The 21437-nt window shown below is 39.1% G+C and overlaps 1 protein-coding gene across 9 annotated transcripts in view; it reads left to right on the forward strand.

The window, feature by feature from the left end:
- SLC44A3 (solute carrier family 44 member 3) overlaps window positions 1-21437 on the forward strand; it is a 104793-nt gene that overhangs the window by 64642 nt on the left and 18714 nt on the right. For 7 of the 9 annotated variants that reach the window (XM_083847480.1, XM_083847485.1, XM_083847479.1 and 4 more), the window contains exons 3-10: window positions 2365-2507; window positions 3115-3251; window positions 4625-4718; window positions 6229-6398; window positions 6976-7065; window positions 7702-7826; window positions 9364-9550; window positions 17875-18040. In XM_083847480.1, the coding sequence (XP_083703606.1) occupies window positions 2365-2507; window positions 3115-3251; window positions 4625-4718; window positions 6229-6398; window positions 6976-7065; window positions 7702-7826; window positions 9364-9550; window positions 17875-18040 (1112 nt within the window). Of the gene's footprint in view, window positions 1-12; window positions 2057-2364; window positions 2508-3114; window positions 3252-4624; window positions 4719-6228; window positions 6399-6975; window positions 7066-7701; window positions 7827-9363; window positions 9551-17874; window positions 18041-21437 lie in introns of those variants that run through there. The other 2 variants (XM_083847484.1, XM_083847486.1) reach the window with 2 other exon arrangements.

A 21437-nucleotide genomic window follows, 5' to 3' on the forward strand; every position in this document is an offset into this window, starting at 1 on the left:
CAGCCTCGCAGCGCGGTGTGCTCGGGTCGCGGCGGGCCGGGGCCGGGGGCACTGCTGCCCGGGGGGCTCCTGCACCTCACCGCCAGCTCACGCCGTCGGGTCCTGCCCCTGCGGTCCGTATCCCGGGTCTGTGCAGGGCTGGGATACTCGGAGTCCACTTTCTGTAAGCTAGTCAGGCTCCGACAGGACTCTTGTTTCTACTTATTTCACTCCCTGTAGCCTTTTTATCTTGCAACATGTCGCTCTTGGTCTGTCAGCTGGCTTTCTGCCCTGTGCCTGGAACAGCACGCAAGCTGTGGGGAGCATGCTTTGTCTTTAAGCCTGAGTGTGTTCTCACGACGTGTCTGAGGCAACTGAGGAATGAATACGCTATTAAATCAGTTTTAGATTCAATTCCTAATTAAGTGCTTTAATGGAAGCTCATGCAGAAGAATATATACACATCTTGAACGCTGCATAAGCTGAGGCAGAACTTTGTGATCAGGGTGGTTGGTTGGTTGGTTGGTTTGTTTGTTTAAATGTGCTGTCTTATGCTTGGTGTTTTAACCAGTGTAAGGCATGCCAAATATTAAACCTGTCAAACGGTGAGGATTTAGGGTTTTTGTTTGTTTTCTCTGCCACTATTCTTAGTGCTCAATTTCTGTAAAATAGTTTTGTTTAATCTTATTTTTAAAAGACTTGAAAAAAAAAAAGTAATACTGATTTATTCACATAGTGGGGGAAAAAAAAAATCACACTATTGGCTCTGTGGAAACGCATATCACTGATATGTAGAGAATGACACACCCCTCCAGCAGTCATACAGCTGTCTATTGCTTAACAATATGACTTGTATGCAGCATTCTGTACCTTAAAAAAAAAAATCCTTCACGTGCACACAGTACTTGCTGCACTGATGGCAATGGCCCTGTAACTTCTATCTTTAGGTTTACCAGATATTTTTTTTTAAAGCATATTTCAGTGTCAGCTCCTTTTTTTCTTTTTCTCCTGAAAAAAAAAAAAAAACACAAAAGATTTTTAACAGGTATTTGCTTTGTAAATAACTGGATCTGAAAATAACTTGTTACTGTAACAAGCATCACACACACAAGTAGTATGCCAACTTTAATTATGGAGTCTCTACAAAGTTCTCCATGTTAAGACAACCTTAACATGTGAGCATAATTTAAATAGTATTATTTAAATAGTTACAGTGCAAACCCATAAGCACAAATGAGACTACACTAAGGACTAAGGAGACACATTTACTTGTTTGTGTATGAGACTAAGTTTCTGCCCAGATCCTATCTTCAGTCAGGAGTGCTAAAAGTAGAATAACAAAGGCACTAAACCTTAACTAATAAAGCAGTTGCGCTGGATCTGATACGTGCCATCTCTCCCCAGCACAGCTGATATTCAGCTACTCTATGCGAAGTAGCAGTGGTTAATGAGGGACAGAGCAGACTTGCTGCTGCCAACAATTTGCGTGCAGCCATAGAGCCAACTGTTTTGTCCTTGATATATGCAAAATGTGTTTTACACCCCATGGGACAGAGGAGATGATTAAATCACCAAGTTCCTCAGCTGGAGAGCTGTAAATAAGTTGTTGGGTAAAATGCTCAAGACTTCACAGAATTACTGCTTCTTGGCACTTAGAAAGGTTCTCTTCAAAGGGCATTTTGGCCCTCGTGGGGTACACGAGCAGGTATATGCTGCATTCCTAGGCAGAGCATCTTATGTTGATGAAGTGTTGCTGCTACTCAGGTAGCAGAGGTGCTTAGCGACAGAGCATCCTAAAGCTCAGTGCAGTGACACCTAAGTTCGCAATGTAGTTCTCTTGAGGTTTTTCACATGTGGTAAAGAATGCACCTTTCTGAAATTTAAGATAACCTGAATTTTAATTATTCTTTGTTTTTAAAATACACCTCAATAGCAGCTGCAATGTCTCAACATTTCAGCAGATATAGTGCCCAGGTGTGTCTTGAACGGCACTCTGAAATATGAGAAGCAGTGGCTACATATGGAAAATTACCACCTGAGTGACCTTGCCCAGGGACACACAGGAACTTTGGCAGAGGCAGGATTTAGCACCTTACTACTTCTTTCCAATCATTTTAATCTGAGCTCCTGTCTTTCTTTGCCTGTGATGTTCTGCTAAATTAATTTGTGTACTGTCCGCTTTCTGCAAGATAAAGGAAGGGTCTAAGGAGACAACAGGGCTAAACTTGTCCATATGACTTGCTCTGGCCTTGTCCAGAGGGGTGAAATTCAGATTTAACTGTTTGCCTTCACAAGACAAAAATGCATGTGTTAAAAGAAATATTTATTGAATGGGAGGGAAAGACTATTATAGCGTGATTTCACATGAAAAAAATGTTTTAATAGATGTTTATAACTGGCTATGCTGTGATGGCTGGTGCGGCAGAAAGACTTGTGCTTGGATATGACAGCTTTGGGAACATATGTGGTAGGAAGAACACTCCTGTAAAAGGGGCACCCCTTTCTGGACAGGACATGACTAATAAAAAGTAAGTACATCAGATAATGTTTAAATAAATCTAATGTTTGAGAAGTGAGCATAACTTCATACGATATACATCATCTAGTTGTCGATCATTTTCATACATATATAAATACATGCTTAAATTTAAAGGCAAATAAGGTGTAAGAATTGTGCAAAATGGTGAAGGAAACTAAAAATTTAAGATGGAATTTGGAAAGGTACTACATCATTATGCTTTATACCGATTTTTTTCTTAGATAGGGTCTTAAATAGGACTTCAGACAGACCAGCAGTCATTCTACACAGACAAATGTTTGAATTTATGGAAGTTTAAAAAAAGCTGAAGTTGCCAGTCATTCTGTTGACTGCTGTGCAAGAGAACACTTGTAGAGCGGCACCCACCTTGGAAGTTTCTGATCACATTTAAGAACCTAAAACGAAATGTAAAAATATAGCATATTCTCAAATTGCTTCTTAACTTTAGCCTTCAAACTCCATTTTTTTTCATTGTATGTGGAAAAAGTTTCATCTGCTTTGTAGCACTTTAAAAAGATGGAAAGAAGACTCAGAATTTAAACCTATGAAAACCAGAAAGCTTGTTTTTTGAAACGAGGATCTTTTTGTCTTTCTAGGTATGTGTTCTTTCTGAATTCATGCAGCCTGGAAATGCAAAGCCTCAAAATCAGTTCAGTTTCCTTGTGCGTGTCTAGTTGTCCACAAGAGCAGCTCAACTCTTTGGAAGACCTCCAGAGTTTTGCAAGGAACAATGGTGTGCAACAGGGAATATGAGTATCTAATGTATCTGTAGAACAGTTGAGAAGCTTTCACTTTATTATTCTTCTATTTGCTACGCTAGGGAGTCATTTCTTACCATTAATTTCCTGAGCAGTCCATGGCAACAGAAAATAAAACCTCATCTCTGCTTTATTTCAGAGCCATAGTTTCTAGAATTGTTACAGCTCTCTTATGCAAATTTGAAAGCTGTTGATTCGTTCCTGCACGATGCTGAGATTATCCAGCAGAAAACTGGCTGCTGAGAATGAACTAAATTGGTTTGTTGGGGATGCCTGTATGTGAACAGAGCTTACATGCTATTTAAGAAACTTGCCTAAATGGTTCTTTTAAATTTGGTTAAAACCATGGTGGAATTATTAATTCCAGATATACATAGGCAGTGTTACCTTTTTTGAGCCCCAAATTTGCTATTTTACCTAGATTTTTTTTAAATTTTTCTACTGTTCAAGATGAATATGATGGCAGAAGTAGCTATTGTGCAAAAGAGGCAGCTCCACTTTATTCATTTCCAACATGTAAGTAAAATAACCTGAGGCCTAACCCTTATTCCACAGTGTATGCATCAACCGTAGACCATACAGATACTAGTGGCTATTTTTATTGGAGGTCAGAATTCCGTTCTTTTTGGTTTTGTTGAGTTTTTGTCAAGCGTTTCTATTTAAATTGACAACATTTGTTTTAATTTCATTTTGGGATATTTTGTCATCATTTGGTTATGTACAGAAAGCTGTAAACACCTGTGATATTGTGTAAGTAATTTCAATGTAACTTAATAAAATGGCATGAAATTCCATCCACATGCTAAAACTGCTTGCATATGCATCTCAAGGGAGAGGGCAGTGTTGCATTTTGAATGGCTTGAATGCAACCAGCATTTCCCTCCTAGAATCATTATATAATGGAGCAGAGTGTTATTAGCGGAGTACCTGGCACTATTTAGGCAGAGTCCAGAAAGTATTAAGCTTCTGGATAGACATATATTCTGTTCTAAATTATGAGGGACCTGATTCTATTGTAGCTTGTGTCAGTTTAGGTTTTTCTGTTGTCTAAAGGAGCAAGAGTTTAAAGCTGAAGTATTGTGCTATGGAACAAACAGTGTGCCTGCCCTCAAGGAAGATCTGTAAATGGTAATTGAAGTTAAGTGTAGAAGACAAAAGATCCTGTAGAGGTTGCTGTAGATTTACCCATTAATTCTAATGGGTAACTAATTCTAATCTACATTCCTACAAGAATATCAGTGGTGAATATGGCCTTCTAAGGGATTAAAGCAGAAGTGCGAACAAAACTTAATGTATTTTTTTCCAAAATTGTAACTAATATTAAGCTACCATTTCTCTTATTTCTTAGGTTCTTGTCTTTGTGTTTACAACCTGAACGTTTCCAGCTACACACTAAATCCAAAGGCAGCTGAGTTGTGTCCCACACTGCCAGTTCCACCAAGGTAAGAATTAATGGGTACTTTACAACACCCTTGAGTCCAAACAGCTTCTTAAGGGTTCTTAGTTCCTCGCATTTTGTAGCTGACATGATGCTTTATAATCCAAATTTTGTTGCTGTGTGTGCCTGTGAACACGCCTGTGTCCTGTCCCACAGAATGAACAAGGACTGCATTCTCATCATCCCTCCACCCTTTAGAGATGTTTCCTCTCCAGATCAGGGTCAGGGCACTCCGCATGAGGAGCAGCTTATCTCCTGCACAGACTTTTGCTCTCTCCCTCAATGCCAAGGAAAACAAGCTGTGCTCTCGGACCTGGCTTGTTATCCTGAACCCAGAAATTTTCTGTCAGAATCATTTCACAGCCAACTGGCTTGAACCGCAGGTCTGTGGATGTCAGCATCTAACATTCTGCAGCATGTAAAAAGTACAGATGTCAGTTTAGTTGTATTGTTTAATTTGTTACAAATTAGTGAGTCAGAATCCTTAAACCCATGATTTTCAATTCCGCTGTCATGAAGATACAGCAAAGAATTGGAATCTCCATGTCTGCAGAGCTAAGTCCTCTACTGCTCTGAACAAGAGCAAGTAGAGGGGAAAAAAAAACACAGAAGAGAGCAGGAGACACATAAAAGCATTATACAATGGATCAAAGGAAGGCATGTAAACTGATGAAAAATATGGCATATTTTACTTATTTCTTTGACTTTTTAAGCCTTCCTTTATTTGGCAAGGAACTTACCATATACATCTCACACAGTAACATTTCACAGTGGCAACAAAGGTAGTCAGAGAAGCTGTAAAGTGCTGATGAACAGACCTCTCCTTTTTAGGTAGGGATGTCTCTTTGTTGTAGTGTGGCCTTGCCAAAACAGGATGATAAATAAATTCAGTAAGCTGGCTCTGAAAGTCAGATAATTTTATATGTAAATATTAGGTGGTGTTAATTGTACATTACAAACGTTGTTTTGGAGCAGCTTTGAGAATACTTAAATATCCTCAAAATGATGCAAAATATTCATGGTCTAGAATTCTCTACAACAACATAGTTTACAGCCATGCTAGCAGGAGTTTAGGTTTTACATAAACACATAGGAGCAAAGCAGACAAAGCCAGATTAGAAACAGGATAGGAGCTACATGCTGATGGTGATTGAGATAGTAATTCTCCAGGCTGGTCTTGAATGGATGTTCTAGCACAGCAACACAGGCATGGTGCTGCCAAGAGTTTATTTTGCAGATGGAGCATAGAACTACTGTCTGGCCACTTGTAACAGACCACTCCCATGCCCAATGTCCTGTTGTGTCAGACTCTGTGTGTAAGGTTTTCTCCCAGGCATGGAGGATAACTGGTAGGTTGCAGATTGTCTGGATGCTGCTGCAAAAGTGTATTGAGGCTGCTGGAAGGGCACTGCAGAGGGCTTGAAAGGGAGCAGTGGAATAGATTGCTGTGAGTTTGAAACTGTTTGTCCAGTAATGAAAACATTTTTCATCATCTTTTTTTTTTAACCTTCCAGTAAATCTTTTCCATTATTTAATCGGTGTGTTCCACAACATCCTGAATGCTATTCCAAATATGCATCTGTCTTAATAAGTATGGTTAATGAAATGGATGTTTTTCACCGAATTCTGAGTGGAATATTGGCAGGAAGAGATACTGTGATAGGACTGAGTGTCCTTGCACTAGGTAAGGTTACAAACAAAAAATGAGGTTATAAATAAAAAGTGAATAATATTCAATTAGAATGTGAGGTTTAAAATGTTTCTATGACCTTTATAGTTTTTTATTTAAAAGTACTGACCTTTTTTACATTTTCTGGGCAGAGTTGTTTTCAAGGAAGAGTTCTTGTTTCTTATCAGGAGGCATAGACTGGTGAAATTCAGTGCTAGCAAACAGCAGATTCTGTGTTCCTGGATATGATCATATACCTTTTTTCATGGGACTAAGAAATTGTTGATAAAAAGAATAATAGCATTAGCTTTAATATTTTGATTTTAACTTTAGTCTTTATACAAAATATTACTGAATAGCCAATTATTCCCAAGGTGAAATATTTCAGTTATAAACTCTTTACTAGAAAGTTATAGATAACTGTTTTAAATGTTAAAAAGTTAACCAACTTCAGTACATGCTGTTGCTTTCGAGACCACCCTTTAAAAGTAAAAGCCCAAATTCTACAAGAACCTTAAACTTAACTATAACATAAATAAGAGTTAAGTTAAATGGTTGGTAACACTAATAATAAACTTTGTGTATTTTTCAGCTTTCTGTTTTATAGTGGTTTTAACCTTCAGATTCATTCGGACACTTCTGGTCCATACTTTGATTGCGTTGGTTGTGTTTGGGTTGTTATGTAAGTATATTTACCTTTTAGTGTATGCGTAGTTAAAGCACTCATCTCACTAAACTGAAGGAGAGACAGCTGAACAAACAGCTGTCCCTTTTCTCCATGGCCCTCCTCAGTAACCTTAAGCTTACCCCAGCCATTTCCAAACTGAGTCCTGCTTGCCTTGGGGTGCCAACATCTGGCTGTGCTGTTCCAGCTGCTGAGTGTTGGGGTGATGATAAGATTTAGTTATTTATAGATGCCTGGAAATGACATTTCTTTTGGCAGATGAGCGCGGTTACGAAAATGCTGCTGTTTCACAGAAAGTTTAGTGAAATTTTATATTGCCTGCTTTGGAAAGGGAGAACTGTAGGAATGTGTCCAGCTAATGCTTGTCATTCCATAACAGTTAGCTTCTTATTTCCTCAACAAAATTATATGGCTGAGTTTTAGTCTAGCTCCTTCTTCTGGGTTTGTACCTCAGACTAACAGACCATGATGTGAATTTTCTTTGTGATCATGGATACTGTACCTCTCGTACATGACGGCTCCTGAGTGGAGCTGCGTGCAGGCAGAAGGGTGAGGGGATCAGGAGGGAGGTGGGAGGCTGCATGCTGCAGCCTGGGGAGCACTGCCCACCTTCACACTGCTTGTTTGCTGCAGTTGTCTCAGGTGTCCTCTGGTGGCTCTACTATGACTACAGAAATGATCCCAGCACTGAACTGGAAACAGAAAAGGAGAACGTAAAATTTCTACTTGGATACGCTATCTTCTCTACAATAATTACAGTAAGTAGTAGTTTACAGTAAGCAGTGATGGAGGCTGTAACTAAAAAATTTGAACTGCAGGGGTTCTGCAGCAATAAGAATAATTCCTCATCCATTTCAAATTTGAAAAGGAGAATCAATGATGAGATCTGCTTACAGTCATTTAAACAGTTTTATATCTTCACTGTGAATTTCATTTTTCATCACAGGGCTGTGTCACACTTGTATAAGCAGCATTAGCACCAGTTTTGTAGAAATGCAGGAGTTAACGTTCCATCCCCATTCTTCTGTGCATCAGCTAGTTGGAGAACCATGGCAAGTGAACAGAGAGGCTCTGGCTCCTCGTGAATGAGATCTGTGCATTCAGCCCACCGTGTCAGAAGTAGAGAGGGGTGGCTCTTTCAGAAAATGAAAGGGGTAGGTGAAGCATAGGCAGCAGTGTGTAGGCCTCAAGTTACAGGGTTAAATTCTGCTTTTCTCTCACTGACCTTGTTTTCCAACAGAAAACCTGACTCTGGCCTTCAACTTTTAAAGACATTTTTTTCACTCTGATGTTGCAGTGTTAGAGGAGTCATTGTTCAATACAAGTGTACAATTTGTAGTTGATGAGACATTTGTCAAAATGTTTGTATTTCTGTTTTCTTAAAGCAGTTCCATAGACTAGGATTCACTGGATATGAACAGTCTAAGAGTTTATAGTGAAAATATAAATGTTACAGATCAGATTTTTTTCATATCCTCTGTAAGTTATGAACTTACCTTTTAACTTCTGTTGATAACAAAAGGGTAAGAGAAGGTCTATTTGTATGCAACTGACTTTCATTCATAGGACAGTGGGAACGTCTGCTGCAGATTGTTCTTCTCTCATGGCTGGTGGCATCTTTGTAGAACAGGCAAGAAAACTGGTGAAGCAACTGCCACTGGTTGCATTTATTATTTTATGAATTCCAGCCTGTCTTTTAAATGTAGTTCATAGTTCCTTGTCAAATACAAAAAACTTGTGAGGTGTGGTGTTTACACCTTGTTGTTGTTTTTTGAATTTGTTTTTGTACTTTGGGAAAACTGAATTATTTAAATGGAGGTTTTATCTTATGTCTGCTTTGCTTCAGTGTATACAGAGCTCTTAAATCAATTTAGTTTTGCTACAGTTACTTTCTGCAGAAAAGGACTGGACCTCCTGCCATTGTGAATGGTGGCAAGCTGACTTGAGTAGGAAGGAAGTTTACATGTTCATGACATACAGAATATCTGAAAGTGTAGCACGAAACATACATTTATGTTTGTTGCTGTAAAGCAAAACAGACTGTTTCCATTGGGTGAACTGCAGTTTTTTGAGTCTTATTTTTTTTAAAGCAGCAATAGTAACACTTCATAGATTTAATTTCATGAAACTAAAGATTTTAATTCACAGGCTCCTTGATAATATAGGCAGTGTCTTAGAAAGCATTTCCAGTGCACAGTGTTTGTGGAATATAAATTTCACATATGACAACAACTCCTACTTCTCTTAAGGAAAGAAAAAAAAACAACTATTTTTTGTTTTCTTTTTTTGTAACAGATTGTTCTGCTTTCCCTTATACTTGTGCTAAGAAAGAAGCTTCAGTTCACTGTACCACTCTTTCAGATTGTTGGTAAAATAATAAGCAGAATCCCTTTCCTCCTTTTCCAACCACTTTGGACCTTTCTGATTCTGATTGTCTTCTGGATATTCTGGGTTGCTGTACTACTAAGCTTAGGAACTGCAGGTAAGTATATGCTTTCCATGTTTTTGATGAATGTTATCTGCTTTCTAAGTTCAGTTCTTAAACATGTGACCTTCTGCTGTTAGTATGCAAAATATGGGCTAGCAATGTTATTTAGCCGTTTTATTTATTTATTTATTTTTTTTAACTCTTGCTACAGTCTTTGACATTGCTATATTTCTGTGTGTCAGCACTACAGGAGAAAGGTTTTTTGCTCCTAGATGTGGGCTTTAGGTTTGTTCTTTCTCAGTTACTTAATTTATGATTACATCGTGGTAGATATGTATATGCTTTATGTATTTAAATGAGGAAAGTAACGTTCTCATTTCATAACTGCATTAAAAGTTGTCTTCTCTCTCCTGTTAATCTCCTCTGACTATAAACAATGCCCAGTTGTCGTGGAGGCAGCACATTGTTTTAGAGCAGTACTTTATTGACAACTGCTGTAATTATTTAGGTTGGTACAGTAGTATTTGGATCAACCCAGAGGCTCTTGCAATTGTAGAAGAGGTGCTCTGTAGAGAAAGTCAATCACACTGTGAAAGATGTGTAAGAAGAACAGATTATGAGTATGGAAATGGTATTACTGAGGGACATTCCGCTATAAGATTTGTCACTGACTGAACCGTAGCTAACTTGGATGCTGTCCCTTGGCACAGCATCACTGTCTGAGGGAGGGGAAGGTTATCGTTTTGTGAAACATCACCTGAAGGAAGGATGCTAAGCTGGTCGTGTGTAGCTCTGGGAATAACTCTTCATGCAGATATCAGCTTTTGTCTGTGGGAATCATTATGATTTGAGTGTTGGGTTTTTTTGTTTGTTTTTCATTTTGAATTTCTACAGTGACTGCTAGGAGTCAGATGTTGTCCTGTGGGTTGGAGTTTGTACAGAATTGATGCAGGCAGTGACAGCTGTTTGTCATGGAAGCTTTCGTTATTCTTGTGTGTTTTGTTGTTGTTTGTTTGTTTTTGTTTTCCTGAATCTTTGCGGTCCTATGTGTGTGGAGAAGCAAATGCAGCCAAGCTCTTTTAACGCTTGTGTTTTATTTTGTCATATGCTTTCACCACTTCTTGAGCCTGTGGCTGTAGTAACTCCTCTGTACAGGCTTGCAGATCCCTCCAAGGTCAGAAAAGCCTCTAACTTTTCGGTAGCTGAGCCCATTTGCCAAAACTGGCAGTATTCCCCACCTCTGTGGGTCAGGCACCTCACTCCTCTCCCATGACAACTGCTTCCATCTCAGTCTCACCCTGTTAAATCATGCAATGTACAAAACCCACTTCACCTGCAACATGAGACACCATCTGTCTGAGTCTATACTGGTATCGTGCATCAGTCAGCCACTGCTTAGGCTAGACCAGGATCTGTTTCCCTCCATTTTTCCTTGGAGAGTTATGCAGGTTTGCAAGGATCTCTCTGTTTCAGCTACCATTTTCCCAGTAGCTCATGTCCATCAGAAATTGCTGCTTGAAGCACTGTCTGCCTGATGACCTGCTTCTACAAAACAGTCTGACCTAGCAAGGCCAGATGTCCAGCCTGCAGTCTCTTTGTGAGTGGTTCCTGCCTGACTAAATAGTCAGACAGATTCACTTTGCTTTAAGGGTCATGGATATTTCTTTTCCACACTCCTCTGAGTTGGGTTTTCCCATTACAGAGACAGTATCGTGTGCTAGACATACCTTTTTAGCTTTTCTGTAGTCTTCATCCCATTTTTGCACGTAGCAGCTAGGTGGCAGTAATTTTCAAACTGTATTTGTGGGGGTACCTTTTCACTGGTTCAGACCAGTCCTTTATTGAAAGGAGCATCTCCTGGGCTATCAACCAACTGTTCATTTCGTGCACCTGCTTGGATCAGAAGCAATTTAAAATAGACATTAACTATAGTAAAAATAGCAGCAGGTAAATAAAATGAATGATAACGCACAGATTTGCTAAATATATAATTAACAAGAACTATTAGAAAAAATATTACATTCTTGATTTTTATCTGAGCTGACACATTACCCACAAGAATATTCATTGGTACTCTTAATAAGCACACGTAGGGATGTGAAGCTTGCCCTTGTTAAATCTAAATTTAGAAAATGCCAGCCGAGTCTGTCATATTGAAAAGCTTTTGGAAATGCAGAAATCATTAAAAGAGTAGAAATATTTTAGCTTATATGACAGAAACAGCTTGATGATAAGTGCCGGATGGGGAACTAGTCAGATACTTCCTGGAGGCTTTTACAGATTTGCAGGAAAACAGTGAGTTGCACATCACATTTGAAAGCAAATTCCACATGTATTCACAGGGAAATAAAAAACAGTGAAAACTGCCTTTGAGAGACTTTATGATTTTTCCATGTTGTGCCATTTTCCCGTATTGGTTATGTTCTTTGTTTTCTGCTAGACATTTCCATTCAGCCTTTTTTTCCTGCCATATTGGAGAACAGAATTCAAATAGCTTGTGACCTGCTCTGACATTCATAGTGCAGCAGACATCTCTTGGCTCAGAGGTATTTTACTTTTTGTTTTTTTCCCTAGCATAATAGGAATGCTAGTGCTCCAAGATACAAATGGCAGTACGGAAGGCAGCATAATCTTGCTGCATAGTAGAGCAATGTTGAAATTTCTAGCATGCTCTCCGTTTTGAAAGAATTGATTTTTTGAAGATACAGCGTAAGAATGGAAGGTCATTTTCAGGCACTTAACTATCAATATATTGCTCATGTAGGGAGTCTAGTAAAACATATGTTTTAACTGAGATCTGCCAGGATATTTTTAGTGTAGGTGTCAATCCCTGTATGAGTTTTCTGCTAATAGATAGCATGTTAATGCTTAGAAGGGAATGTGTATCTGATAAAGGATCTGTACCAATTCTAAGTTACAGCCTAAGCGTGAATGCAGGTAGGAAAATGCACTCTACGAGTTTCATTAATTTACCTGATTAAAACTTGAATCCATTGGTTTTATCATTTGTTTGCAAGTATGCTTTTTATTACGATGTCTATGTTAAATGTTGGCTGTTGTTACCCAACAGATGTAAACTGAGTTTTTGGCAAAGTCCAGGGGCTTAGGTGTTTCTACGTAAGTAACATGTAAATGACCTGCAGCAGCCTCAGTGCCCACTAGGTGCCGATAAAGTAATGTAGGAAAGGTTTATTTCTGAATGTGCTCAGTTGTTTACAGCTGCTCTGATTACAGAACAACTCCTCCTGAGAGGAGCTCGAAGACAACAAAGGCAGTTTTAGCCTTTTAATGATCTGGGGAGGTAATAAAGGATTGTTTTTATCTGGCTCACAGATCAAGGGGTTTTGATGAGGTGACACAGAAGGTCGGTGTCAGCAAGTAGTATGATAGTTGTTCCAGTCCTGTACTCTACCCAGTAAACCACAGCTTAGATTTCTTTTGTAGTTCAAAACGAGGATAATGATCTCTAGGCTAGATTTGATATTGAGAAAATTCCTATAAATTTTATTTCAAATTTTCAACCCAAATATGAGTCCTCAAAATGCTGACGGTTAAAGCAGATCACAGTAAGGTAGCTGGTTGCTTTGGTTTTTTAGAACAGCTAAAACTTAAGCATCCCATAAATATATATATATATATACTGTACTGTTTGGCTAATAATACATTGGCAGACCAGCTTTGTATTTTTTACTTGTTTTCTGTAATCACCCTGTAGATGGAAGACATTTCTTTTGTTTTTTGAATTCTGGGGACTTTTTGCAAAAGCTCACAGATCTTTTCTGAAGATCTCCCAGGATCTGCTCTCTTTGAACAATTTGTTTTCTCTGTTGACAAATAGCTGCTTAGCCAGCATTCACTACATAAAATATAGGTTTTGTCTTGTTTATGACACTTTGACTTTTTTTCTCATGCACGTATTTTCTGGATCTTAAATGGATCTTAAATTTTCTGGATCTTAAATGGAAATATATTAAGAAAGCTGAGAAACTGAAATTTTTATAAAGACATGAGTCTTTTGTATAATACAAAGAGATGGGCAAATGAAATTGACTTGCTACTGTGCTGCACCTGTTCTTAACATTTTTCTCGGATCTTCGCTAGTTATATAATGTTTATAGCGTCTCTGCATCTTACAGCTCTGGAGCACTGGATTCTCGCTTGAGCTGTGATGCACCTGATCTTTATGTGACCACACAGGCACCTTATTTACATCCTCTCCAAAAGTTAGTGTTACTCTGAGAAGATACTAACTTCTTGGGAGCTATAGAAACCTATAGGTGCCCTTGGAAAGGTACTTATGCACATGACTGGCTTGAAAACCGTTGATAATCCTATTAAAATCAGTGGGACTACTTATGCATTTTAAGGTAGGCACCTGCTTAACTACTTCAGTAATTCAGAGTCTGTAAGAGCAGCAGAGAGCGAGTGAATTCCAGACCTAGAGATCTAGGAAGAATGCCAGACTCCACAAGACTTTGAGACAGCGCAAACAGTGGCACCAGTTAGAACCATTAGCCGGGTAGGAATGGAATTCAGTTGTGCTTTGGAAAAGCTGTCATGTCTTAGGGTTGTTGAGTCTTATTGTTTGCAAATTTGTGTGGTGTTTCATTGCAGAACTTAAGTGGCTGTCTGGCACAGCAAAACATGTCTTTCAGCTTTCTAGCATGCGGGAGCTATGAAGTCCAGGTAGCATTAACACTGTGTACGTAATGCAGGATGAGAAGGCAGCGTGAGATTTTCCTGTAGTGAAGGTGCATCCTACAGGCAAGAGCAATAGAACTGCTATATAAAGTTGTTCAGTAGCTAAACCAACAATAAAAACCTATTGCTTGCAGGGTCCTTGACATTCCAATTACAGTTGGCTAGCTTTGCTGTAAATACCACTACATGGAAAAAATAAATAAATAAAATTACACAATAAATTCTGTTGGAGGACGCATGAAGATTCAGTGCATGCTGCCAGAACCTTTCCTCACTTAGCAGTGGGAAGAGCACATTGTATTTTCATGTTAACAGGAACTGATAAACAGGCTCTCGGTATTTTCTGGGCAGTGGTTCTTTTTTCTGATAATGAAATTGCTAAACTAGACTTCCCAGGAATTTTCATCCCTTTAAAACAGCCTGCTGCTTTGGGCATCAGCAAAAACTTGCAGCAGCTGCTGCCGAACAAGAACATCTAACCCAAGTCTTAGAGTACTAGAGTGTAGCTGGTGATGCTGCCTTTGCACGCTGCCTTTCCTGTTGTTGCACTGCTGGGCTGGCTGGTACAATGTCACGGCATGGCACCGCGCTGCAGTCAGTGCACAGCCAGGTGGAGGAACTGTTCCGAATCCTGCTGCAAACACTTGTGATTGTTTGCATTGTTAACAGCACTGCTTTGAAGTATTTGCAGCAGATAAACATTTGTACTGATCAGAGGTTTTCAGATTTGGTGATTCAGCTGGAGGACTCTAGTTCTGTAAGCTCTTTACTACTGACTTGTTAGCCTTACCGCTAGGAGTGTATATATAGTACACCAGAAGGATTCATTTTCAGCAGACTCTGCTGTGAGTATGTAGTTGGAGGAAAAATGTTCTGCTGACAAATTAAAAATGTATTTCAAGGCTTTGTTGAGAAAGTTTAGTTTATGTGAACAGTGAGATCAAAGTGGAGTAATGAGGAAAAAGGCATATACTTCTCTCATAAGCCTATCTAAGGTAGCATTAAAGCTTATCTGTGCTGCTAGGACTGACATGAAAAACAGCATTGCATGGAGTTCTGTTGACAACATTGTATATGCACAGTAGGCCCAGCAGACAGGGTATCAGTCAGGCATAGATATTTACATTGGTAAACAGATTCCTGTGAGGTAACAAAACCTGTGCAGCAGGGTACAGTGCTGTACACACTGCCGTGTGAAAGGTTGGCCAGGAAACAAAACCATTGCTGTTGTTACTGCAGGTAGTTATTTTAGTAGGCTGGAAAAAAGCAAAAGGAATTAGTTTACAAAGCAGATATTTTCCAATCCTCATGACAAAGTTAGAGAAGCAAAACCAGAAATGTGCCTTTTTTTTTAAAAAGAAATGTTCAGGTAGATTGTATGCTGGAAAACATGATTAATTCTGCTACCAAACGGCATAATGTCTCTGCATAGAAATGGGGAGGTAGGAGACCTTGCATTTTATTGACCTATCGTTTGACCAAATTCCTCAGAAAAGGCTATAGGCTATGGTTAATGAGCATATTTGGGGGCAATTAGTTGGGTGTGCTGCAGGAAACTGGCAGTCTAGAGCCCCTGGAAGAAGCAAGGGCGATGAACCCCCCCCCCCCCTTGGATTCAGAACAAGAAGGGAAGATATAGCACATAGCTTATTTTAATGTGCCAAGGTAGATGAAACTATTCTCAAAAAATCTAAAAAGGATAAATGACTTTTGTATCCAAACTTAAAAACAAGGAGCCAGGGAATGGGGAAGAATGGCTGAGAGTTTGTGATAAGGGATCTGAGGTAAGAGTAATAGCTTTTTCACAACAGCAAGCATCTTGCATTTCACAGACTTAAAATGCATTTGAATATAATGGAAGCAGCAATATTTCTGGGAATGATCAGCCTTACAGCACTGCAAAGAGTTTAGCTGTTCAGTTAAAATTGATAACCTTTCAGAAAACAAAATAGTTAAAAAATGTGTCTGTGTTTGCACTTCAGCAAAGGTTGCCTTGCTGAACAAGCCTGATACCTACAGTACCTACAAACACCTCCTTGAGGGCCAGCTGTGTTGTGTTGATGGATGCGAGTCTTGATTACAAGAGTGCTGAGAACAAGATTGGCTCACCTGTGGGAAGAATGCTTAGTTTGTAGGCTATAAATCTATTCATAGACTTGTTCTTTTTTCCATGCCTTTCAATAGCAAATAGTTCGTCTCTGAGCATCTAAGAGGGATGAGTTTCTTATAGTGCTAATGTTGTAGGAGTAAAATAATTCAATTTTTTAAATACAGACACATATTTAAGCTAACCACATAGTAACGATTATGCACCTGCGTAGTGATTTTTGGTCCTTTCAAAGCACTTTAAAATAATTCTGCTGTGCTGCTGTGGGGTGGATTAATATTTTTCATAATTTACAGGCAAATGGACTTGGGTTGTGAAGGCTTGTAAAGCTTGTCTAAACCTGATGGCTGAAAACAAATCTTTATTGTTTCTACTTCTAGCTATTCTTGAGTATGAACTCTGTTGTTGTAGAAAATAGGACAGAATTAAGTGAACCACTTCATAGCTTACTATCTGTGGTATTTTTGAACTTGCAGATGGTGCACATTAGTGCTGGCATTAGAATGCTGCTCCAGCAGTAAAAGACAATTCTGTCTCTTCTTTCAAGCAGTTGGAGTTCTTAACCACTCACCTCCAGAGATCATTTTATTCTGTGATCATGTATATCTTGAAGATTAATGGAGTAAAGGCTTGGCAAAATAAAACGAAAAAAAGCAAAATCAAAACATTAAAAAAACAACCACAGGTTATGGACCTAGAGACCTTTCACTAGGAATGAATGTTCTGATACAGTTATTCCATGACTAGACTCGAAAGTGAAGTGTCATAAATTGGATTATATAGGGAAAGGTCTGATTGCTAAGTTGCCTGAGTTATTCCTACCTTCTGTGAAAAGCTATCTTTTGAGTATGGAATGAATTCTTTGTTATTAATGGAAGTGGAAACAATTTTATTTAGCTTGAATAAGTGCGTTTTTCAATGTTCCTCAATGTAGTCACTCTGGAGCACTTACTACCATACAGACGTCTGCATTATTGGCACTGGGTTTGGAGAGGCTTTCCTTATACGCCTGTATTTTGCACAAAGATTGCAAAGTATAGAGAATGCAAACTGAGTTGCCATTGTTCTAATTAGTAGTAGTCATAAAAATAGTAATTTTGTTTTGTTGCAATGTTATACATCCTTAATATTTCTATGTACTTTTTCTCTTTTGCTCCTTATAGAGAAAATCTAAAACATTTCATAACTATGAGTTTATTTCAAATTTGAATAAAGAAAACAAAGTTTTTTTTAGGATGCTTCTGAAGCGTTTGATTACTAAAATATTGAGTAATGTTTTCGTAGAAATCTTTACTGATTTATATTTCTCCTCTTGACTTTATTGGCAGCTCTGCTTTAGACCAAATTTAAACCCAAGCTTTTACTTTTTGCAAGATTTTATTTTTCAAAATTCTATTTCAATTACAAAATTTTGGCTCTTTGGTTTTGTTGGAGTGGATAGAAATAAATAGCGCTTGAACTTATTTTTTTATAATTTCACTGAATAAATGTTAAGAAAAAGGTTACGTACATACTTACTTGTTCTTCTCTAATGAATTATATTAATATGGTGATATAATCCCAATCCCAGGTACTGCACAGACCACTTCAGAAGGACAAGTAGAATACAGAGCTCTGTCTGGAATTTGCTACATGGCATGGTACCATTTCGTTGGCCTTATCTGGACTAGTGAATTCATTCTTGCCTGTCAGCAAATGACAATTGCTGGGGCAGTGGTTACTTGCTACTTCAACAGGTAAGTGCTGAATTGCCCCCTTATAGTTCTGGGGATTTAGCAGCATTTACTTTCAGTCTCTTTCTACGTAAGGTAGTCTCAAATGAACTGCAGTTTATGCCAATATTTTGGAATCCAGTTTAATATAAAATAGTGTTGCTTGTTGCAAGATCTTGATTTTACAGTGTGAGTGATCTTAATATGACTCACCCCCTACCACTTGAGTTATTGGGCCAAATTGAGCCATGATACAAGCCAAGAGACTGTTGACTCTGATGAAATTGACATTCATAAGGCACAAGGCTGCATTTGACCCTTTTCCAGGAGACTGCATTAGCTCCAAATGGGGATGTAATATATAGCCCTACCGTAATTTCATGTATTCATCGGCCGTTTGACCTCTTCCTAAGTGTTCATCCCTGCTCTGGGTTTCCAGTTCTGACTGCATAAGTGCCTAGTCTGCTCCACTTTTTTTATTCTGTGCAGATATTTTCAGTTAACTGTAAATGCTTTAACAGCCCTGTTAAGAATTTTGAGATGTGTAAAGAAACTTCCTTGAATTTTATACTACATTGAAAGGTAAAGGTGGAGGAAAAATCCTTACTTATCATAATTTGTACTGCTTTTTACATTTAAAATATTGTAAGATTAAACTAAACTGGTTTCATGCACCTGTGTGGTGCTACCCTGTCACTGTGAGGGAGATTTAAATCTCACAGTTGCTGGGCTTTTTTTTTTTTTTTTTTGACAATGGGAAGAGTAGTATCTGGAAAGCATTTTTCTCCATAAATATTTCATGAGCTTTCTTCCCCTCATTGCTCTGTTCCTCTACTCCCAGCAATGAGGGTTTCCGTCTGTGAAAAACTCAAGTGTCGCAGGAGAGGGCCCAGGGAGCTTCAGCCAAAGCAGCATGGGACAACTGGGATTGGGGATCAGGGAAGGGAGACTTCGGGCTTCACCAACACCTAGGTAGCAGGTTTCTGTTGATGCTCTTTAGAACATATCCCTGGATGTTTCAGTTTCTGAGAAAAGCCTCCTTCCAAAAGGTTTCCAAATGGTTTCTACTATGCCCAGCAGAGACAGCAGCACAGGGCCTGCATGCAGGAGTGCTCCAGCTGTACCAGCAAAGCTGGAAGGTGTAACAGCCAGTGGCCATTCTTGTTTTAAGCAATGTTTAGTCATTCTATTCAGAAATCCAGGGCAGGGCACTGTTTAACATGTGCATTACGAATTCTGTGCTAGGATCCTCTACGCAGCCAACAGCCGTTCCACAGAATGGGTGCTAGTAAGAGTGCTGACAAAACCTAAAATGCTGTTTTTCAAAAGGTTAAGACCTGCTGAGTGACACTGCTACTTTACATGCTGTGAAAGGACCTGATAAGGGAGGAGCTCACAGTTCAAGTCATCTCCTTTTTCCGTATTGAGGTTCTGAGTGCAAGTAACTAGCATGTCTGTGGTTCCGTGGGTAGCTGGCTGCTCTTTTCTCCTAAGCAAATTTTATGTTCTTCAAGCTTTAGCAATTGATTTAGCTTTGGCAGCTGAGTGCTGAGGCACTGTGTTCTTTTAGATTGTTTGCTTGGGAAAACACAGGAAAGAAAATAAGTTTTGCTGCCTTTTACTGTTTTGCATGCTGCAGTGCATATTTGGACAATACACCATCTAAATCCCCAAGGTAAAGACACTGTCCATATCTTCATACAGAGCAGGGAAGCAGCTGTAGAAGCTGTTGTGGTGACTTCTGCTGCTCTGTCAGGGTCTTCCGCTTTCCAGCTATTTTCTACTGCTGCAGGAACTGGCTGTGGAGTACAGAAGGTTCCTGCACCCACTTGTATTGAAATCGTTTTTGTACTGCTACTTTTGAGCCCTCCACTTGCTTGCCAGGTTAAACATACTGTTTTGAGTGACTTGTGCTTGGAAAAGGAAATGCAGGTTTGGTGTGGTGGTGACCCCTCTTCCTGGTCTTTAGGCTGTCAGCACAGACCTGCAGAGAGCAGGGAAGGGACAGGGAGAGGATGGTGAGCTACAAGAGCAGTCACACTGTCGAGGGCAGGGGTTATCTCAAGCTGTTCCAGAAATTCAGGCCTTGCCTGCTATGTGTTTTTAATGTATTCCCTGGGGCAGCATTGCAAAGGCATGTCACAAGAGTTTGTTTATGATACCTCGCAGAGATGCTTTCTTCTTGGCTTCTGAGTGCTCCGAGGAAATGGCATGGCCTTTCCTTGCGGAAATCTCCTTCCACAGCACACGCAGCCATGTGCTGTGCAGCTGGCAGCCGCGGCAGGGTTGTGAGCAGGGAGGGCAGGGTGGTTGTTTTAGCTGGGTCAGCTTTACAGGTAATGTACGTTTGACCTGCAGTACCACCACCACAAATTAATTTTGCCTTCTTTGGTTTTAGATGAAACATGAATTCGTGAAATAATTTATTAATTCAATAAAATAGATTAAATGGTTACTTTTTATGACTTGTGAAGAAGGCTCAATCTAAATATATATATATATATTCTTTGTTAGTATTGCTGTCCTACATGAGGGTTTATTTTCACCTTGGTGTGCTTAGGGGTTATATACGTATTTGCCTTTTTGATGAGATGAGGTTTTTCCTTTCCCTGGGATTAAAGGAGGGTGGTATGGTAACTTGACCTATGTCACAGCGATCACGGTCCTGTCCATGTTTGAGCTTCTCCAATAACTAAATCTTGTATGTATGTCACTGCATAGTGTTGATGATCAGGAAGTGTATAAGCATTTGCAGGACTGGAGTTTTCAACCTGACTCTAAGGTGCTCAGCACCACGAACTTCCAGTAGACGCAGTAAGAGGTGAAATATATCTCCCAGTAAACCAAGGTTTATGGATTTACAATCGAGATTTATGGATTTGCACCAAAGTCATTGAGACATGAACTAGGACCAAATTTGTAAAGGATTCCTCTCCCCTTTTCCAGTACATCTGTAGCATTTATGAGCATCCTTTACCCTACTGACCTACCTCATGAAAAGGGTTATCAGCATGCATGTAGTCAAACCTGTCCCTGTGATGCTGAGAGCAGCTAAAAGGGCAATTTTAAGTACACTCTGAGAGTTTTCTGTTAGCCTGATAATGTCTCTTCTGTTACAAATCTTGAAATTTTTAGTACTTCTTCAAAAACTGGAATTCATATTTACTTGGAGAATGTATGATTCATTTGTTAATGCTTTTGAAGTATTCTACAGTAAATCTCTTTTTAGGCAAGCTTTGAAAAAGGTGAGGCAGGACTAAGAAAACTATAAGCACAGCTCTGAAAAGGAGAAGTGTTTTTTTTTTTTCTTTCAAATATCTAAGACTTTTGGGTGAGTCTAGATGGCATTTTTTCATCACACAAAAAAGTGGTTTTAAAATTAAAGTTGAAATGCTTGTGTGATCATTCAATCCGAGGAACT

This window comes from Anser anser (assembly GCF_964211835.1).
Source record: "Anser anser genome assembly, chromosome: 8".
Lineage (NCBI taxonomy): Eukaryota > Metazoa > Chordata > Aves > Anseriformes > Anatidae > Anser > Anser anser.